Source organism: Nuphar pumila, chromosome 3, assembly GCF_984573655.1.
Source record: "Nuphar pumila chromosome 3, dmNupPumi1.hap1.1, whole genome shotgun sequence".
NCBI classification, from domain to species: Eukaryota; Viridiplantae; Streptophyta; class Magnoliopsida; order Nymphaeales; family Nymphaeaceae; genus Nuphar; species Nuphar pumila.
The window spans coordinates 128,203,462-128,220,152 of record NC_143251.1 but is presented as its reverse complement, the minus strand read 5'-3'; the positions used below and the strand labels follow the sequence as shown (position 1 = coordinate 128,220,152).

Here is a 16,691-nt window from a genome sequence, read left to right as displayed (position 1 = left end):
AGAGGCATATCTACAAAAAGTCATCGATCTTCCTTATGTAACTTCAGAATATCAGTTGGCAGATTTCTTCACCAAGGCGCTTTGCTCTCCAAGATTCAACTTTCTCCTTAGCAAACTTTCGGTCATTGTGCCCTAAGTTTGAGGGAGGGTGTTAAAATGTATCTCTCTTTATGTAAATATATATATATATATATGTATATGTATCTATTTTTATATATATATGTAAATATATATGTTTTTTTTTTCATGTAAAACCCGCAAGGGTATTTTAGTCATTTCTCTTCCTTTTGCGCATATTCATAATTATGAATATGTTGTAATTCTTTTTGTATTTTTACTTTTCTTCTTTTTCCTTTTTTCTTTTCACTTTTTTGTCTTTATTTTTTTGTTGACTCAAAGTCAACTTGGAGGGCTCAACACTAGCTGTTGAGCCTCTCCAACGGTTAGAATTCTAACCGTTGGAGGGGCTCCAACAGCTAGTGGAGCCCCTCCAAGGCTCCTTTTCCTCTTATAAATAGGGGAGTTCCCCCTTTGTAAACTTCACTTCTTGGAGCTTTTGTTCTCCATTCTTCTCAATAAAATTCTTTATATTTTGTATGCCTTTGTGCATTTGAGTTTCTTTATTGTACCTTTGTGTACATTTGTTCTAAGTGTTCTTGTGCATTTGTGCACATTGGTGGTGTTGTGCTTATCGCACACTTCATCTCATTTTTGAGATATTTTCATAGTAGTAATGGTAGAGGAGTGGTGATGGTGATGGTGATGGTGGAGAAGTGCTAATGGGGAGTTGAAGAAAAGTAGTTGTAAAAAGAAAAAGAATAGGTCTCATAAATTGAGTTTCGCTATTTCGATATATAGGCGAATCTCAGTTTCGCTGAAACTTTTGAGTTTCGCTAAATCATGTTTCAGCGAAAGGGTAAAATCATTAAAAATACTCCCAAATTCAGTGAAAATCGGGTGGGTGGGTATGCGAGGAATATTGCGATATCTTCTGGTTAGATTGTGAAATATCATTATTCACATCGCTAGTATGGTTACTTTTGATTTTTTGACGGATTTTGAGTGAATTTTCCTCTAGGATATTAACTTGCCGCCTTAATATAAATCTCTTTTTCTTTTTCCTTCTTCCTCTATCTTTTTGCAAGTTGGAGGATTTGCGTTTAGTACGGTTAGGGGAGCAGGACATGAGGTTCCCAGCTATCAGCCAGACCAAGCTCCAGCTTGCATCAACCATTTCCTTGCAGGGATACCTCCCCCTCTCAGTTTCGCTGGACTAGTGGATCCCACTAGTTTGGTGTAGAATAATGATTCATTTGAGAGGGACACTGTCCATTTTAAGCACCTCAGTGGTTTACATATCCGTACTTAAATCCATCTATGTAGGCTTTCCAAGCAAAGGAATATAGTTTTGTTATTTTAATAGTTGACAGAAAATATCATTGTTCACGTTAGAATAGTGTTTGTTTTGTGCTGCAGTTATTGAAATGGTTATGCAATGATTTACAATGTATACCAAAAAAAGTGGTTGGGCTTGCCAAGTTACCATCAACTTTATTATGTGTCCTACAATGAGAAAATGTTTTAATGGTTCTTGTGTTTGTTTCCATGTGTATTTGTTGAAAACAGGCATAAACAAACCTGACCTGGATCCAGTTAAGGTCCAGGAAGGATTTGCAGTATATACTTAGCTGCAGCCCCCACAAATCGACTGCCACTAGACACCTCCTGCGGCAATTTGAAAATATGGCCACTACATGATTGTTGTTGTAGTGCCTTTTTCTTAGTTATATTGGGTTGAATCATGTGTGCTTCATATTGTGTGTTTCCATATTGTGAAAAAAGTTGCATTTTATTCTGGGCAAGAAGGCAGTTGGTAGCAAATGAGTACAAAATTGGATAGTCTCACTCACACACAAAGAAAAGCTCAAGAGAGAAGCATTAAAAAACATAAATTTATTGGATACTCTCCACGTACTTGAAATACATAGCTCATAAGTATATATTTATAGAGTTGGGGGCGTTTTCTTCATGCTTTTCATGCACGAATGATGAATTTTGGCCTTCATTTCATGGGCCACATTTTTAACTACAAAAATCCATCTTAATGACTCGATGACTACTAATTACATATGAGCATTATTTGCATGCCTTAACTCACATAACTCATAACACATGATCTCTATCTAGACTCTTCACATGCCATCTCAAAATGGTTCTACCATAAAACCATTAACTTGCATGAGTAATTTACATAACCACCACAGTAACTTTTTCTTTATGCTTACGCTACCCATACAACATTGTCTAAATAGCAATATTGCTTATAAAATCTCTACGCACCACACTATCCACAACTTCTAATTACATGACAAATATTTAACACTTCACTTTGACTCTCAACCCAAATTGAATTTACACCTCCGACAGTTCACGTTTTTGCAGAAAACTGCATTCAATTAAGACCTATTTTGTGCCGCTTTTAGCCTGTCCATGGATGTGGACCTCCAGCAAGGTGTAGAGACTTGTAGAAGAACCCGTCATGGGTCATGTCACAAATCTTGTTCTTGGAAAATCTCGGGAAGAGAAAACGTGTGATATTTTGCATGTTCTAGTTTTTTTTTCAGAAAATCTTGGGAAAATGTTGGCATGTATAAAAGGATAGTACTTACCCTCGTGGGTAAGGAGCACCCTGGTGAAAAATTCTCATTTTTTTTTTGCAATTTGTTTAATTATAATAATAATTATTGTTATTATTAATATTTTCATATGTGACCCTCCAAATATGAACTACATATTTAATTTAGTAAAAACCCAATCTTTGATCTTTTTTTTTTCTCCTTGACATGAATGCTGAGTTTTTTGGGGTTTGAAAATCAACAGTTTACAATGTACCAAATTTTCAACCCTAAAAAAACGTGCTTTTACGTTAAAAACAGTACGGTCAAATTGTACAAATTTGACCGTATTTAACACATCCACGAGGTCTGATTTAATCAAAACAAAACCTCCTCTATGAGTTTCAACTAGGGAGTTCTTTATCCAGGCGAACAGCAAATATTATCCCTATACAAAGTATAATAAATATAAATTATAATAAAAATATTTATAATAAAAAAATGGTTGGATTAGATCCGAGTTATGTAGGGTCCAATAAAGCCTACATCCGAACCGTACCCGGCCCTCCCAAACCGACTGCTTCCCCCCTACAGCGTGCCACGTCGCACGCATTATCCTCTTCCCAAACAGGTCAAGGTATTGTGTATTTTACTCTCCGGGTCCCACTATTCCACATCATCAAATGAGGGCCTCTACCTTTGCCACCTGGCACATAATCTCCTATATGGCAACATCTGCCATCATCGTTTCCACGTGGCAGTTCATCATGCACCCATCAAATAATTAAAACAAGGAGGGAGAAAATCGAAGAAGCGCTCCACACCTCAAATATTGAGCACTGAAAACAGCTGCACCAGCGTCTCTCCTCTTCACCTTGAGAGAGAGCGAAAGAGGATAGAGCTTTCCAGAGAATTCGGGAAGATGGATGGGCCGTCGGAAAATTCGTCCGGTGACGGGAGGGGCCGAGTGGGGCAAGGGGAGCTGTACTCGCCGGAATATTCAGAGCGGCGGCCCCGGGCGGGAGTGGTGGAGGCGTCGAGGGGGGTGGTGGCGGACGTGAAGAGGAGCCTGGTAGTTGTGAAGGATCGGCTGGTGGAGAAGATTCCGGCTGAGGCGGTCGGAAGCGCGAGGCAGTTTGCGGAGGGGATCATAAGGGACGCAGCAGTCGCGGCGCAGGGGATGACCAGAGAAACACTCCAGCGAATAAAGTCCCACCTCACCGACATCCTCCCTTCTCTCTCCCCTCAGCAAAGCGAAAAGGTTCTTCTTTTTTCTTTTTCCTATTTTTTACTTTGCATTTACCTAGCATGACTGGACTGTAGAAAATTAAGTTGGTCAAAAAAAAATTAAGTTGGCGTTAATATTCTACTTTTTAGTAAGTTCAATTGGAATATAATCAAAACATTGGTATTTTCATGATTTAACAAGTTTTGGGATATTCTTTATCTTTCTTGCAAAAAAAAGGCATGAATGATTTGATTGTATAAGTCATGAAAGATGGCAGAAAGGGACAGAAACACCGGCCCGGGTTGCCTGATCTGGCGAAAAATAAGATGCGGGAAAATCTCTTTACTACCCAATATTAGCGCCAGCAAAGGCGCTAAATTTAAAGGCAGTGTTTACTGGCGCTGGTGGTTAGCGCCAGTAAAGGTACTGTGGTGGTTAGCGCCAGTAAAGGTACTGTAGTGGTTAGCGCCAGCAAAAGTATTATGGCGCAATTACTGACGTATCGATGGCGCAAAAATCACCCCAGTAAAAGTGGAATTTCGCAGGCTTGTGGAGAATATGCTGACCCTTTGGTCCCATGTTCGACTCCCACTGAGTGTGCTGAGTGTTTTTAACTGGTGGGCTCAGTAAGGGCTTGGGTGTTGATGACCCCACCCGGGGTTTTCCTACCTCCCAAGGAGGCGAGCCCATTAATTGACCGGGTTATCGGCTAGGGTTCCTCTTCATCCGAAAAAAGAAAAATAGAAAGGGAGCGGAAAGGCGGCCTAGCTCTTAGGTTATTGAGAAAGTGGAATTGGAATGGTGGTGTTGAGTTTCTCGAGAGCAGATCAGTTTTAGTGGTAGGTAGGTATCCCTATGAATAAAATTCATGTGATGAACGGCATCCAAAACACCACCATTTGAATGCTTATATACCTTTTAGATGGATCCTACAGATTTTTTCTGAGTCGTTCATCCTTTAGATGAATGACATCTAGATCATGCATGCAAGTAGTGATGAATTGACAGCCGGAAAAAAAATGTAAAACGATTGTTGTTTGGATGTCTTTTAAGTTCTTTGGGAGCCTTGCATTGAGATGGAAACACCATTTTTTCCATGTGTTGATGGGTCTCTCTTTTTTTTTTTTTTGGGTATGTCATGGGTTAAGATGGTGGATGATGCTGAGCGAGAAGCAATGGACCAGTCAAACACTCAAAATGTGATGCAAGGAGAGGAGAATCAGCAGCGGTCCAACAAGGAGTCCTTTATGTCACCAACTTCTTCGTTGTCATTGACAAGGAACGCATTGGTCCCACGCTCCAGGATGTGATTGAGTGTTATATATGTATGTTCAATAGCTCTTTGATTTTCATTTCCTCCTTTTTTTTTACAATGATAAGAATAGCTAAGTAAGAAAGAGAAGGGTGGTCGTATTTGGAATTACTTTAATTGTATCTATTATGTATTTGATGACGTGCTTTCTTTCTGGTTATGTGGTATAAATACGGTTTTATTTTGGGTTTTGTACTCGGTTCCTTTTGAAACGTGGTTGAGATTTATCCTTGTTCAATTGAGAAGGACACTTATGCTCGATCATGTCTAAGAAAATGTGATGGATTCACAGTGAAATGCTATCTCCGTGGACACGATATATGATGCGATGAAAGAATAAGGAAGCAATCAAGCACAAAAAACATTGAATTTACGTGGTTAGGCTGTTCATGGAGAGAGTACAAGAGAATTTTTTTTATTGAAACCAGCAACTAAAAGTACATGATGTTATAGGGCTCTCAAGAACAAGAAAAAATGCACTAATATGCAACAAATGCAGATTACCTTGACCCGAAAAAGTCGAAACTGAAATCTACACCTTCTTTCTTCTCTTTTGTTGCAATCAGAACAAGCTGCCTTTCACCCTTATGAACAAAAACCCTCTATTGAAAAACCACACATTGGGACTACCTTCTATACCTAACACTTGATTTTCAAAACAAAGAGGAAAACCCTCAATCTTTGTTTTTTTTTTTCAACATAGGAGCAATATTCTAAGTAGGGTTTCCTTAGTAACATAAGAGAGGACTCTAAGTGGTTTCACAAGACAAATTAAGCCACGTATTGCTCCAACAATCTCATCTGAGATGGCAGATTAGATGCAATCACATTGCACACTTTAACGTTTGTACCTGATCCTCTCCCCATCTTCTGTCTGTATCCCATAGATGGAGGGCAATCAGGTGTAGCAGCACTCTGGCTGTACCTGAATAGAACCAACACATACACCCCCAATTAGGGCTCTTTATGATTTTATCCAGACATGTAAACTTTGCTCTTTGCACATGGTTTTCTTTTTCTAAAAAATAATGACTTTAATATATCATAATATAATGCAAGGAACTTGTTGCCATACATTGAAAGAAAAAAAAGGAGAGGAAATCGTATGGACAAAAATGGAGATAAAAAATATCTTGACGAAAGAGCTCATGTATACTTTAGATTCATGTCCATGAAAACTAGACTTTGATTATGCAAAAAATAGTTTCTTTAATAGACGTTGATGAACCTTTAATATGTTGTAGAGCTGGTTAGAAATTCTGTAATACAAGATTCAGTCTCTGATTGGAAGTTGAGATGCCAATGTTAAATAATTCAAGCAGATTTTGGGATATTTCAAGGGGAAGTGAGACTATCGATTTCATATTTGTCTTAGCACAAAAAAAATCCAGGATAAATACTTTGGACCCCTTGGGGTTCCAACCATTTATCCCCTGTTTTTAGGACAAGTAGTCCTGGTCCCTACCCCAAAAAAATTGGATAAATAGTTCCATGTTTACATTGGTGCTGAGACAACATGGGGCTCCACCAAGTTTGAGTCAAATTGTCAGTGCATTCAAAAGCACCCTTAGTTTTTTTTTTTTTTTGATTTATAACCCCAAGAAACCAGACCCGGCACTAAGACCTGGTCGCGCTGGCTCAACCTACAGTCGTCATGCCGACAGTCATACAACTCTGAGGCTAGGACCCCTGCCTTGAGGCTTATGCTACAGATTGGCTTGCGCAGAGGGGCAACACTCATGGGAATAGAACCTTGATTGCCCATCTAGCAGCCAAGGCCCCATCCCACTACGCCACCCCCCCTTGAGAATAAAATTTGGTTGCTTGTAAAGGTGGTTATGCTTCTTGAAATAAGAATCTTATTGCTGTCACTCATCATTATTGTTGCGTGTTATGTGTCAATATGAAAGCCATAAGCAACCGTAATTCAAAAGGAATAAAGTTATATCACATGTTGCATTCCAATATGATGCCCAAAATTATACTATCTGTTCTTTCAAACAATCTAAATCAGTATTGTGTGGGTTTATAACTAAATTATCTTTGCTGACAAATAAAAACCATCTTACTAGATCAGTATAAGGTTTTGTCCTCTTTGGATATCTCAGATATGGGAAATGTCTTCACTCTCCCGTGGCCAGGGGATCTCAGGGATTTTATCAACGGGGAAGTCAGCCAATGTGCGGTTAGCGACGAGAAGGGTTTTTCGTTGGATGAGAGAGCGAGAGAGCGGAACGAAACATCAACATTACTAAGACAAGGGGTCAACAAACATTGAGCCTGTGAGCAAACAAACAGCAGACCCAAACCAAGGGCTGAATACACGAAAGTAAAAACAGAAAAACATAAGGACAAAAGGCCAAAAAGAATGAAATTTCGACAAATTCTGCCACGGTCAGGAAGAAGAGAGGACGACTGAAGGTGGTGGATACGAGAACAGTAGAGGCGCGAAATTGCGTACAAATCAACCAAGATGCAATGCACTAGCTTATTGAAAACAATCGGAGTTTGACGGAATATCGCATTGTTGCGGGTCATCCAAACAGCCCACCAGGTAGTGAGGAGCCAAGTTCTCGGGAGAGAGACAGGTCTAGTTGTCTAGTTATTTATTTCTCTTTAGCCTTTTTTCAAAAGAGCCTCTAACAAAACCCTAATATGTTTGTAGGCTCTAACAGAACCCTAATATATTTGTATGATTAAATTATGTCTACAATGAGCTGAGACTTGATGGTTGGATGGCAAACTAGTCCCATCTAGGGTACGTTTGGTTGGGCTTCATGAGATTTGAATTCTCATTTAAATGATATTCTAAATCTCATTTGACCTTTAACCAAACAAAAAAAGGTAGATGGCGTGAGAAGCCAAATCATATTTGATTTGGTTTCTCTCCACATAAATATCGTCAGAAATCATTTTCAGAAACTTTTTCTATTTTTTAATTAATTTTATTGGCAATATCTTGGCTATAAAAACACGACAAATACTAGATATATTCAATTTCAAGCGAGAAAAAGGCTGCGTTATTTCCCTGTTTTTAAACTTTTGTTACTATGCATGCTATCCTCCAATTTTGGATTAAGAAGGTAGGAATAAATAAATTGAAGATGCATACCCTATTGCCAACTCACACTCAGATCGATATCGTTATAAACTGTTGGGTGATTCGCCCTGCAACCTTTTTGTCTGGTTTTGTCCGTACATTTTTTGTTCATGTTTTATCACATTAAATGTAATAGAACATCCAAATTTAATCCAAGATACAAAAAGCACAATTTGGTAACCTTTTTATTCATTATTAAGGATGTGTTTGGATTATCAAGATTTTTTTTAGATAATCAGCTGAAAAAAAAAACATCTCATTCACTAGCAAGCTAATTGGTGTAAAAAACCCCAGGTCTCCCTTGCATGCCCATAAGCATACCCAGTCCCAGACCCAAGGGGTTTGGTGCAGTGAGATGAGGCCTAGGCCGTTTGAAGGACGGCCTAGGGCATCACCCCCTGCGTAAGCTAAAGCTTGGCGACTCTATGGTGTCGAGGGGTAAGCTCTCAAAGTTTTACTCAGTGACTGGTTTCTCCGAGTAAAAAAAAAAAGTATACCAAGTCCCTTGCGACAAGAGACACGCACCCATGGCTTTCGACTTCATGACTTTTGCAAGTCGCCCCTACCAGATGAGCGAAGCCCTAGTGGATGGACTATCAGGAATTCTCATGCAGCCTACATTTTAGAGTTTTGTGTGAAACATGGAAAAGTGCTAAGAATGTTGTTAGAAGAGATCCATCAAAATCTCAAAAGTTTTAGACAAATTTAAGCTTTTTCAATGGTGTCCAGAATTACCAACCTATAATGGTGGCAGCAAGATTTTCTGAAAATTAGAGAATCTGAAGGGCCCACAATACCGTGCAATTTTTAATCCCAGATTTCTAGGAACTGTCATTAACGAGGACTCCTTTTCACCACAAGATTTGGCCCTTACTTCAGCGCACATTTGGAAGAGAGAAAAACTCTCATAGGAAAAGAAAGTTTTGTCTAAGAGAGTTCTTGATATGAGTAAGTTCTTCAAAAGAAAGTTTTTTAGCTTGTTTGTATAACATGAGAAAAACAGAGTGAAAAAATGTATAAAAAATGAGAGGGAGGAGGATGGTGGTGAGATGGGTAGTGGGAAGTGTAAAAATATTTTTTTTTTGGTAGGAAACATTCCTCCACCACCCTCCATGCAGGAATATTTTCTATCAAAAAGTGTACTTTTTAAAAAAACTCTCTCAGCAAAAAGTCGCTTGTTTGATATGGAAGGATCAGTCATATTTTTTCATTTTGCATCACTTTTTCTTACATCTTTCTCTTCCAAACATACCCTTAATGTTATGTATTACATTTTTTTTTTAATATTTTGTCTCTTTAGATGCCCCCAAACTTTTTTCTTTCCTTCTTTTTCCTCATCGGTTATTGGGCTACTTAATCAAGGGGACGTTGTAGTGCAAAATCATGAGATCCAATCAGGTCCTATTGAATATATTCCATCCCTGCGGTGCATCTCACTTGAGAACCGTGAGATGTGTAGTGGGGATCTTCAATACAACCTGATCAGCCGTCCAAAATCATATAGTGCCAAGCCAAGCTTCTTGTGGTTCTGCTCATGTTCGGCTTGTAAAGAGCTTCTTTGAACTCATAAAATAGGCTCAGCATGAACAATAGGTACTCGGCTCTGTTAGACTTGTATAAGCTCATTAGGTATTAAAAATATATATTTTACATGTTTTTCTTGTAATCTTATTTCTTTTATCTCTAAACCAATGTACCTAGTTTTTTTGCCAGCGCGATCTTGACTCGTTTAACTCGGGCTCAAGCTCGAACTCAGCTTGGCATGTCACTAGAACGAGCTAGGCTTGAACACTTAAAGCTCAGCTCGTTTACCAGCCCTAGTGCCAATGGCTGATTAAGGCTACTTAATAGCATACCACAATATCATGGGCCAAAAAGGGGATTCATACATCAATAACAAACTTATCCAAGTTATCCATGAACAATGAGCCTTTTTTCTTTCTTCCTTTTTTTTTTAATGAAAACAACAAAAAACATGCTTAGGAAAAGGAGTCCCCTATGTGACAATCACGATAATATCACGGGAAATTGCTTGAAAGTTTAAAACGACAATTTTTGTGAGATTTTTAAACCATGACAAATATTGAGAGATTTACATTTTTAATAGATATTTATCATGAAAATCCCTGGGATTTTTATTTTTAAATATATTTTATTTATATTTTCTTATAAAGTTTTTTATATTTTTAATTTATTTTTTATTGCTGAGATTTTGCCCAAAAGATGTAAAATTTATGAAAATTTTTAAAATCTAGTGAGTTTTTGACGGTTGATATTTCGCAGTTTTTAACTTTTGCCAATAAGGTTGTCTCTCTCTCTTCTTTTTTTTATAGGCAAGCTGGAGTTAAAGAGACCCCTACCAGTTATATATACCATTGGAATTCAAACTTGCAACGTCCAAACACAAGGTGGCGCCGTGCACTAGCTGCTCCTACTAGACAAAAAGAGAGCCTATTGGTCTTAGTGGTCACTCTCGTTCCTGGATAGTAAATCCCATGCGAGTACAAAGGACACCTACCAATAGGGGTGGCAATTTCTGACACGACCCGCCAACCCGCCTCTTAGGCGGGTTCGGGTTGGGCTTAAGTCAACCCGTTTAATAAACGGGTTGACCTTGTAACCCGTTTATTAAACAGTTCGGGTTGGGGGTATGCCAACCCGCCAACCCGGCTGACCCGTTTAATAAACGGGTTAGGCGGGTGGGTCAACCCGCCAACCCGTCTGCCCGACCCGTCAACCCGCCTGCCCGACCCGTCAACCCGCCAACCCGTCTGCCCGACCTGTCTACCTGCCAACCCGATCCGTCAACCCGACCCGCGAACCTGAAAATCCGTTTACCCGACCCAACCCATTTATTAAATGGGTTGGCGGGTCGTGTTGGGTTACCCGTTTATTAAACGGGTCGGGTTCGTGTTTGCCACAGTCGGGTTGAGGTATGCTGACACGCCAACCCGACCTGATTGCCACCCCTACCTACCAAGCAAGCCCTTGGGTATGATCTTAAGGGAAATCAATCTGGTCAGACCGGGTTTCCACCGCTTTCTCAATAACTGCCTTAACAACCTGGCACAGTGACAAATATCGCGAGATTTATGAAAATCTTGTGATATCGCAAGAAATTGTTTGAAAGTTTAAAACGGCATTTTTTTGTGAGATTTTCAAAATATCACAAGATTTATGAAAAACACAAATACCATGTTTTAAACACAATATTTTATGTTTTAAACGGCTATTTATGATCATGAAAATCCATTTATTTTTATTTTTAAATAAATTTTATTAATATTTTTATATTTTTTAATTTATTTTTTTATCGCGGAGCTTTTGCATAAAGAAAACAAGATTTATGAAATTTTTTCAAATTCTCACGAATTTTTGAAAAACGAGATTTTGCCGTTTTTAACGTTTGTCACTATGCCACTTTGTTACATTCATATTCTCAACCTCCTAAAGCTTTTTTGTAACTCCCAAAATTTATAGCATCAAGGATAATTGATCCTGGAGATTTTTTTTTTTATTTTGGCTGCACATTTTGATTTTTTTTAGTACACAATTTCTACCGCCCTCACGCGGCACTTAGCCTGCCATACTTAAAATCGCCTATATGGTAGCATAAAACTCCGTGGGCTCACCCCTTGTCGCCAGGGAGTCACCTTGCTTTGGCTAATGCAAGGGGTGTATGAAAATGAAACTCACATCAGTGCAGCCTGGTCTAACATCATCCAGAAAAAAGTAAAATTTCAGTACTCGTGGAATTTTGATATATGTTGAAAAATGTGGGATTTTTAAGATACAGGAAATTCTGGGATGGTGGTGGTATCAGCATAACCTAAATAATTTTCAAAAAAGAAAGAGATCCGATGATTTGAGCTTATATGCGACCCTTTTCTGACCCACCACCTAATCATATACGTTGGTCTAATAAATAGATGCTATAAATGATTCCATTTGTGACAGTAAAAAAAAAATCAAGTGGTCGGTGTTTCTGTAATAGTGACTCTCTCTCTCTCTCTCTCTCTATATATATATATATATGATTCCATTTGTGATAGTAAAAAAAAAATGAATCAAAAGTGGACGATGGTTCTTCAATAATGCCTCTATACAAATGAAAAAATACAAACGTGCACGTCATTGAGTGGATAGTTGGATTTTTTGTGGAAGGCATAGCCCCCCATTATGAAAATGACAAATGGGCAATCTTGCTCCTCATGAGTGTCCTCTTCATCACCATCACCATCATCATCATATTTTTGAGTCGTGATGATGCCACCATCATCATCATATTTTTGAGTGGCAGCTGGATTTTCAAAATACTAATCATCATCATGACCATTATCTATTATCTATGGTGGTAGTTGACATGGCTGTCATTATCGTTGGCATCAACACGACTTCAATAAAAAAAATGCATACATAAGGCTATGCACATGTCAAGAATGATGTATGGACATACATACAGTGTGGGGCCCAGAAAAGATGAATATCTTTCTCTACCAGTATTTTGCTTCAATGACTATCTGGAAAATGCTGAAATTGGAATTGCTGTTCTATCTCCTCCATTGGCTATCAACTCCATCCCTTGAGGTATTGTTTGATCAAAGAACCTACTTTGTGGGTTCTCTGCATAACACACATAGTAGGCATTCACACAGGCTTGTGGCAACGCTAAGCTTATCCTTGTCTGGCATAACAAACAATGACAACTATCAAAATCATAACCAATGGCATTATTAAGATTGAATGATATGCATAACTAAATAGACATCCATGGAACCCACACGGTTTGCATGTTTGTCTACATATCATGTCAACTAAAACTTGCAATGAAGTGTTTAATAGATTATTATGAAATATGAATGATGATTCGGTTTACCATAAGGTATCCAATGAAAAAGGCAATTAAGGAAACTGTTGCTGTAAAATTCTTTTGCATGCTGAAGGTCCAGGAGCCACAAATTATGACACAAATTGATCCACTAGATACTCCACTCAAGAAGCAAAGTGAGGTAGTGATATCTGAGTCAAGCAGGGCTTCCATCCCATTCCTCTGGAACAGATCATAGCAGCTTCTCGACGCGCTAACAAAGCCCTTGCCGTATGTCGCGGTGTGGACGAAGGCCCAATTGTTCCCGTATCGGAAGATGACCTCCATGGCACTGTAGCAGCAGTGTGCACATGAGAACATGAACTCATCCTCCCCTTCCAACAAGTTGAGCAGTCTAGCCATGATCCTTAGTGCGTCTATGCTTGGTACAAAGATGGAACCCAGGCAGGCAGTCCCTAGGGACATAGTTATAGCCCTGTGGAATGAAAACTGTACACTAGCATGCATCCCCCTCAGGTAAAAGAGTGCAACAACTCTGCTTACTGTTATAACTACCACATTTCTCAACACCTCCATGGTCCAAGCAAGACTAAGGACCAGTCCAAAGATTGTGAGAGGTGGAAAATAGAAACTCAATGCCCCAACTACTGTTAGACCCCAGAGGGAAGCCCACACATAGGCTACAAACAGAACCCAGTAACAAGGATTGGGTAGATGTGGGAATTTTGAGGAGGTCTCCATGGCTTTCCTTAGAACTCTTGTAGCATACCCTATTCTAGGGTTGACCCAGCAAGCATAAAGCCCTTGGCAAATTGAAAAGAGCAATAGAACAATCCCAATCCCAGCACAAGCAGGGATAGAGAAGATAATGAGTAGGAGTCCTGCAACAAAATTTATAGCAAAGCCACTCCACAGTACTATCCTCACCATCTCCCCTGGCCATATCCTAATGGATTTCTGCCATATTATTGCCAATATCAAACCAGCAAAGGCAGCTGCAGCTACCTGAGGCACCCAGTACTCTAACATAAGAATGTGTTCCCCACGTCGTATGGCCAGTTGTAAGGCTTTCATCACAAAGTATATCATCGCTGCGAGCACGAGCAGTAAGTGAAAGATGAACAGCAGCAAGGTTATGCGGTCGGTGTACGCTGTTCGATTTAAACTAGCAGCCCTGCTTCCAATTGAGCCCTGCAAAAGCAAAAGAAGATTAATCAGATGCCTTCTTCTGCTTTTTCTCGGATATACGATGAATGAACACCAGAAATTTGTTTGAAAGTTAAAAGATAAAATGTAGTTTTCACTACCAGAAGCTGAATTCTGTATTTCTTCCAGAGAATCTCCTAATTGCTTTAGCGCAATCAGAAAGAGACTCCTTAACCAGAAAGAATTCAGTTCAAACAGAGGGCACCCATAAAAAAGTTTGAGTTAAAATGAACTGTTTTCGCTGCCAAAAGCAGAACTCTGTATTTCTTGCAGAAAATCTCTTAATTTGTTTTTCTAAATTAGGAAGAGATTCTTCAACCGAAAGGAATTCAGTTGGACGGCAGCCATTGAAAAGTTTTTGGGACAGAATCATGTATGATGGAATCATTGAAGATTTGATCCCTTCAATTGGATGATATCATGTCAAGCAACAAATGGGAACCCTTTTGTTTACTGAAAAGGAGGTCTGCGATAAGTTGGTTTGTTACCTGGGGGGTTGAGGCAGGCATTGAAAGGGGAGTAGCTTGAGCTGAAGGCACGGAAAGGGGGGTAGCTTGAGGAGCATCACGGGCTACTACCACTTGTAAAGAGGCAGCTGGGGATGGGGCTTGCAACCTTGCCATAGACAACTCACTCTGTTGGCTATCCTTGTGTTGGTCTTGGGGTTTATGAACCTTGTTTTCATCACCACCACCATCATCACCTTCATCATTTCCACCATCAACATTGTTCTCAGCCATCTCTGTAACCTGCAGGGGAAAAGCATACCCTATAAAAAGGCAACCAATATATCACCAATCAAATCTAAGAAGAAATATCTTGTTTTCTCGTACCTCATCAGTTGCCCCCATCGAGTTCGAGAGGAGCAGGTGGTGATCTCATACTAGTCTGGCCCTTCCCAACTTTGGCATCCTTTGCTTGCGTGTTGAAACTGAATATAGAGGAACAACTGAATCTCTCTCTCTCTCTCTCTGAATGCTCCAATCGGGGCTGTTATTATTTTTACAGGGCAGCAGCCTTTTTCTGTTTTTATATGGGGCCCTCGTATACTCAACCTGCTTATCTCTTCTGTTTAACTCTGTACCATTGATCTCTCTCTCTCTCTCTCTGCTGTTTCTTTCGGCTCAAAAATTTTTATTCTTTCGGCCCTCTCTCTCTGCTGTTAAATGAACGGCTCGGCTTGTTTACAAGTGGATTGAGCTCGCGTTCGTGTTTAGCTCAGCCGAGTTTAGCTCATGTAAAAACATTCCATGATATTTATACATGGATTATATATTTTTTATATATTACACTTAATAGGTTATATTTTATTTATATGTTCATGCAACCTTCTCTTTGTATATATATGTTTTATGTATTTTTATATATTATATTTAATATATATATATATATATATATATATATATATATATTATCTCTACGTGCTCTCTCGAGCCAAGCGAAGCTGAACACCTTGTATTCAAGTTCGACTCATTTAAGCTAAACAAGCTACTCATGGCTCGGGTCCCCAGCTATATACGAACCGATCACGAACGAGTTTGTTTGTGACTAGCCGAACCGAGACGAGTTGCAAGTTGTTTGGCTCCTTTACGAGCCCTAACTGCGGAGACTATTGTTTAACGGCTCTTGACATTCATTTCATAGGCTCTGGGATTAGGGAGGGTTGGTTGATGAATCGGTTTGGAGTTTGGAAGAATCAGTCAAGTTCAGGAACTGTTCTTGTATGGTGACTTCAACATATGCTGGTTATGATCATGTGTAATAATCTCACCAAACTCTTTTGGTGCGAATTGTTTTTACTCAATTTGACCACCTAAATGAGTTAAAACAAAAGTGGTAGCTGCTACCACCAGCCTACTGGGAGCGAACAAGTACTTTTAGGTTGTTGTTTTTTAGCAAATCTAATCCTGCATGTATTCAGGATGATCTAATTGCTAGGAAACAACACTTGGATCATATATTTTTATAAAAATCATGATTTTTAAGCCTTGAATGTTTATGATAATTTTAAACGATCAATTTTTAAACTTTATAAAAATTCACCTGCATGTCAGAATCGAACAGTCCAAGAGTTGATTCCTATAAAACTTTTCGCATGGCCAGAAAATCATGTTCATGTTTCAAAATTAGGCAAATGCAAACACTACTCATTCTAAATGGACAATGCAAATCACATTTATAGGGTTAAAAGTGAAGAAAAAAAAAAGATTTAGCAAGTCATTTGTTTTTTTTAAAGGCAAGATGGGGTTAGGCAGACCCCTACCAGTTATACAACTATACCATTGGGTTTTGAACCTGCACCGTCCCGACACAAGGTAACATGTACTAGCTGCTTCTACCAGACAAGCGGAGCCCCCGTTGGTCTTAGCAAGTCATTTGTACATACAAATGATTGTCACAAA

The 16,691-nt window shown here is 39.1% G+C and overlaps 2 protein-coding genes across 2 annotated transcripts; one reads left to right on the top strand and one right to left on the bottom strand.

Moving 5' to 3' along the window:
• The first annotated feature begins 3,449 nt into the window (after positions 1 to 3,449).
• LOC149843729 (uncharacterized) lies at positions 3,450 to 5,350 on the top strand. The gene is made up of 2 exons (XM_090001907.1): positions 3,450 to 3,876; positions 4,992 to 5,350. The coding sequence occupies exons 1-2, from the start codon at positions 3,538 to 3,540 to the stop codon at positions 5,151 to 5,153; spliced, it is 501 nt and encodes a 166-aa protein (XP_089858033.1). The 5' UTR covers positions 3,450 to 3,537; the 3' UTR covers positions 5,154 to 5,350.
• A 7,276-nt stretch (positions 5,351 to 12,626) lies between these two features.
• Positions 12,627 to 15,259, bottom strand: LOC149843728 (uncharacterized). Its single transcript, XM_090001906.1, has 4 exons — positions 15,123 to 15,259; positions 14,778 to 15,038; positions 13,132 to 14,274; positions 12,627 to 12,939 (listed from the first exon to the last, which is right to left on the bottom strand). Exons 1-4 carry the CDS (start codon positions 15,138 to 15,140, stop codon positions 12,772 to 12,774), a joined length of 1,590 nt encoding a protein of 529 aa, XP_089858032.1. The 5' UTR covers positions 15,141 to 15,259; the 3' UTR covers positions 12,627 to 12,771.
• Positions 15,260 to 16,691: the final 1,432 nt, after the last annotated feature.